Source organism: Penaeus chinensis, chromosome 11 (genome assembly GCF_019202785.1).
Source record: "Penaeus chinensis breed Huanghai No. 1 chromosome 11, ASM1920278v2, whole genome shotgun sequence".
In the NCBI taxonomy this organism is placed as follows: Eukaryota; Metazoa; Arthropoda; class Malacostraca; order Decapoda; family Penaeidae; genus Penaeus; species Penaeus chinensis.
This window is the reverse complement of record NC_061829.1, coordinates 24,043,129-24,047,514: the sequence shown is the minus strand read 5'-3', so window position 1 is coordinate 24,047,514 and position 4,386 is coordinate 24,043,129. Positions and strand designations below refer to the sequence as shown.

At 46.7% G+C, this 4,386-nt stretch overlaps 1 protein-coding gene across 1 annotated transcript in view; it reads right to left on the bottom strand.

Moving 5' to 3' along the window:
- The window catches only part of LOC125030438 (uncharacterized protein DDB_G0271670-like), a gene marked incomplete at its 5' end in the record, with an annotated part of 12,684 nt that overhangs the window by 610 nt on the left and 7,688 nt on the right, over positions 1-4,386 (bottom strand). Inside the window, 2 exons of the mRNA XM_047620474.1 lie at positions 76-204; positions 416-532. Of these exons, the coding sequence (XP_047476430.1) occupies positions 76-204; positions 416-532 (246 nt within the window). The remainder of the gene's footprint in view (positions 1-75; positions 205-415; positions 533-4,386) is intronic.

Below are 4,386 nucleotides of genomic sequence, written 5' to 3'. Positions count from 1 at the left end.
TATATGTCTGTGTGTTTGTCGTATTTTCGTGTGTTTGCGTAACTGTCACTACTTCCTCTGAACAGCAATACAAACATGTACGTCTGTCACCAGGGACCCCACAAGGTGCATCAGCACAAGGCCGCCGCCGCCGAATCGAGGACCTCCGCCGAAGAACACCCTCGAAATCACGGCCGACCTCACTCCGCCGAGATAAGCGATAAGCTCTCGCGATAAGAGGCCGTAAGACAGGACGTGTCACCGGGATGATCCACTCAGGAATCTGAAGAAACATCTTGTCTCGGCTACCGGCGAGACAAACAGAAGAACATATAAAAGATATTCTGCTCTTCTTAGGATTTTTTTCAGGGTGGGTGGGGGGGGGGGGGGGGTGAGTTTGCCATCTTCATTGGGCGGAAGAGACGCAGCTCAGCACCAGCCGCTTCAGCACTTCGCCCCGGGCATAGAGGCTGTGACTCGCCGCAGCAAAAAATATATATATCTGGCCGTAGAGTAGGGTCGAGGGAAACTCTGAATGTCCGCACGATGTGTCCTATGGAAGTAAGAAAAAAAAAAGGGGGGGCCCCGGTTCCCTTACCTTTATGCCCGTCCCCCTCGGCCCCAAAACCGGGTTGGGGAGTGGGGAACCCGCACCCTGCTCCCCCTTTTCCCCGCCTCTCATTTCCTTTCTTTACCCGGGTTTGCTTCGTGGCAAAGGGTGATTTTTGGGTTAGGGAGCCTGATTATTATTGGGACGAAGGGTTTACAAACACAAGTGATTGCAAAAGACATAAACAAAAAACCGTGGTTTTCCATTTCCAAACCGCCCCATGAAAAGAACTTTTTTGGGCAACCCCCCCTTTTGAAACCGCGGCGCGCAGTGCCCTCGGGAAAAGGGGAGGAGGGGCTCCAGCCCCCGACCCGAAAGCAGCTAATCCTCGTTCTCTGATGCCCATCTTAATCAACGCACTTTTCCCCCTCGATAATGAATCACATTTGCGTCGCGAAACAACAGCCCGAAGACCCCCACCCTCTGCGGAAACTTCGCGAAGAGCGGGGGCGCGAAGGAAGCCAGGACCTCGGCGAAAGGGCCCGGCGGCCGAAAAAGAGGCGATTTGGCCCGGGGACCTAAACCCTGTCCTGCCCCTTGGGTTGGCAGCTTTCCCCTTAAATGGACGGGCCCAATGCGCCCCCCTCTCGTTTTCCTACCTGCTGCCGGGGCTCTTCTGTACCTGCTGCTGGTGATGCTTGGCCCTTCCTTTGCTTATTCCCCCTAAAAATTTCCCTTTTCCCTTCTTCACATCCTCTACTCTCCTTCACTCACTCTCTTACTCATTTATTTAAGACTTTAACCATCTTTTAAAACCCACTCTCCCCCTCTCCACTTTTTTTCGATTTTTCTAAAATTTTCCCCTTTTCTCCCTCCTCTTCTCTCTCTCTCTTCTCCCCTTTTCTCTCCCCTATTTTTAAAATTATATTTTATTTTTAGTTATCTCTTTATTTCCTCTCTCCCCCTTTTTTATCTCTCCTCTTCTCTTCTCTCTCTCAAATATCTTATTTATATATATTTTATATATATAAAATTTTTAATTTTATGAATATTATTTAAATATATATAAAATGTGTGTATTTTTAGTTATCTTTTTTCTTTTTTCTCCCTTTCCTTTAAAACCCCAAAAGCAATTTTTAAGTATTTGTTTACACAACACCCGCAGATTATAAAAAGGGGAAAACGCCCAATCACCAAACCCACTTTAGGCAAAAAACAAAAACAAACAAAAATTTTCCTTTTCCCCTTTTTAAATAAACACTCTCTCTCTCTCTCTCTCTCTCTTCTCTCTCTCTCTCTCTCTCTCTCCCCCTCTCTCTCTCTTCTCTTTTCTTTTCTGTCTCTTTTCTCTGTCTCTTTCTTTCCTCTTTTTTTCTTCTTCCTTCTCTCTCTCTTTCTTTTCTTTTGCCTCTCTCTCTCTGTCTCCTCTCTCTCTGCCTTCTCCCCCTCCTCCTTTCTCCCCCCTTCTCTCTCTCTCTCTCTCTTTTCTCTCTCTCCTCTCTCTCTCCCCTTCTTCTCTCTCTCCCTTCTCCCTTTTCTTTCTCTGTTTCTTCTGTCTCTTTTTTGTTCTCCCCCTCTTCTCTGTCTCTCTCTTTTTCTCTGTTTCTCTCCCCTCTCTCTGTCTCTTTTCCCCAGTTTTCTCTTTTCTCTCTCTCTCTCTTTCTCTCTTTTCTCTCTCTTCTCTCTCTCTTCTCTTCTCTCTCTTCTTTCTTTTCTGTCTTTTTTCTTTTCTGTCTCTCTTCTCTGTCCCCCCCCCTCTCTCTTTGTCTCTTTTCTCTGTCTCTGTTCTCTTTTCTCTCTCTCTTCTCTCTCTCTTTCTCCTTTCTCCCTCTCCTCTCTTTCTCTTTTTATATATAAAATTTTTTTCTCTCCTCTCTTTCTTTCTTTCTCTCTCTTTATTTCTCTCTCTCTCTGTAACACACCCCCACACACACACACACACACAAACACACACAAAAAACACACACACCACACACACACACACACAAAACCCCCAACACACACACACACAAAACCCAAAACCAAAAAAAACCCCAAAACCCCAACACACACACACACCACCCCAACACACACACAACTAACAAACACACAACACATGCAAAAAGACCTATTAATCACAGCATAAAAAAAATCCCCTGAAGTCACATATCATCCAAACCAGAGAATAAAACAAAACACAAGCAAACAAAAAAAGTCCTTATATGTGAATACATAAAAGCGTAGGACACTGATTACTGGAATCAACTAAACAAAAACAAGTACAAATAACAACGTACAAATACCGTAGGCTCTGAACATATAAATCATCCTCTTCCCCCCTTTCGGGGGTATATTTTAGGGGAAAAGTATGTTATTACTATAATTCAGATGTCACGTTCAGCTTTCATTTCATAACAGTGTGTGTTGGTGTTGTTTTTTTTTTAAGGTTTGTTTACTTAAATGGATTTTTCTTTTAGATCTTTTTGAGAGCGAGAGAAAGAGAGAGGAGAGGGGAGTGAGAGAGGAGAGGAGAGAGAGAGAGGAGAAGGGAGAGAGATGAGGAGAGAGAGAGATTTAAGGAGAGGGGGAGAAGAAAAAGAGAAGAGAGAGAAAGAAAGAGAGAGGAGGGAAAAGGGGAGAGGGGAGGGGGAGAAAAGAGGAAAAAGAAAGCGGAGAGAGGAAAAGAGAGGAGAGAGGAGAGAGAGGAGAAAAGAAAAAAAGAGAGAAGTAATCATAAGAAAAAAATCGCCCAAAACAAACCCTTTTTTGTTGTGAAATTGGTAAGAATACGCCCGGCCCCCTGATGGACATTGGGGCATCCTATTCAACCGAAATTTTTTTTGGCCGACCGAAAGTGGGGGGGGGGGGGTGTTGTCGGAGGAGGGGGGGGGGAGGGGGGGTGACTAGCGAAGGAGAGGGGGGGAGGGTTTTTATTTTGGGGAAAAGGGAAAGGGGGGAGAGGTTGTTATCGGGGAAAAAGGGGAGAAGGGGGGTTTTCTATCGGAGGGAGGGGGGAGGGGGCCCTTAGGGAAAAGGGAGGAGGGGAAAAAGGGGGTTTTTTTCCCAGGGGGGGGGGGGTTGGGTTCCCGCGAGGGGAGGGGGAGGGAGGGGGGGGGTCTAGCAGAAAAGGGGCAGGGGGAAGAGGGTGTTTTGGAGGGGCGATAGGGGAGGGGAGGGGGGAGCGAAGGAGAAGGGGAGGGGGTGGAGAGGCGGGGGGCGTGGTAATTCTCTTTTGGGTTGGTAGTTATCGCTTGTGGTGGTGTCCTCATTATTTTTATAGATACCGAAACTTATTTTACGCCGTTTGATTTTTGTACAGTCGAATGTCTAGTGTGGCGTGTTTGGGGTGACCAAGGGAGGTTCTGTTCGGGTGTTCGGGTGTTCGGGGTCTGCCGGTGAGGAAGCGGCCAGGGCCTGGGGGTGAGGGAGGCCTCGGATTTTGCGTTACGGGGGGGGTTGGGCTTTGTGGGGGGCAGGGCTCTCTCCCCCCTTCTTCCTCCCCCCCCTCCCCCCCCTCCCTTCATCTATTTCCCTCTCTTCCCTTCTCTCTCCCTGTCTCTCTTCTCCTCTTCTCGCTCTCCTTCTTTTCTCTTCCCTTGGCATTTCTTCAAACACAAGCAATATTCACAATGAACAAAAACACTAACAAGGAAACACAGTAATAAAACAAACAAAAATCTACTATACTTTGGCGCACCAGAGACTTCAACTCACCACAGAAAATGGGCGTCGGGGGTCACGTATGTAAACACTCAGATGTTATAGGTAGTGCCAATAAGTAATTATTCTTGGGATGTTAACTACAACACCACTGAGGGTAAATTTGATGATTACCGATACATACATTTAAATTGGCATTAATCAAGACTTACCATTAA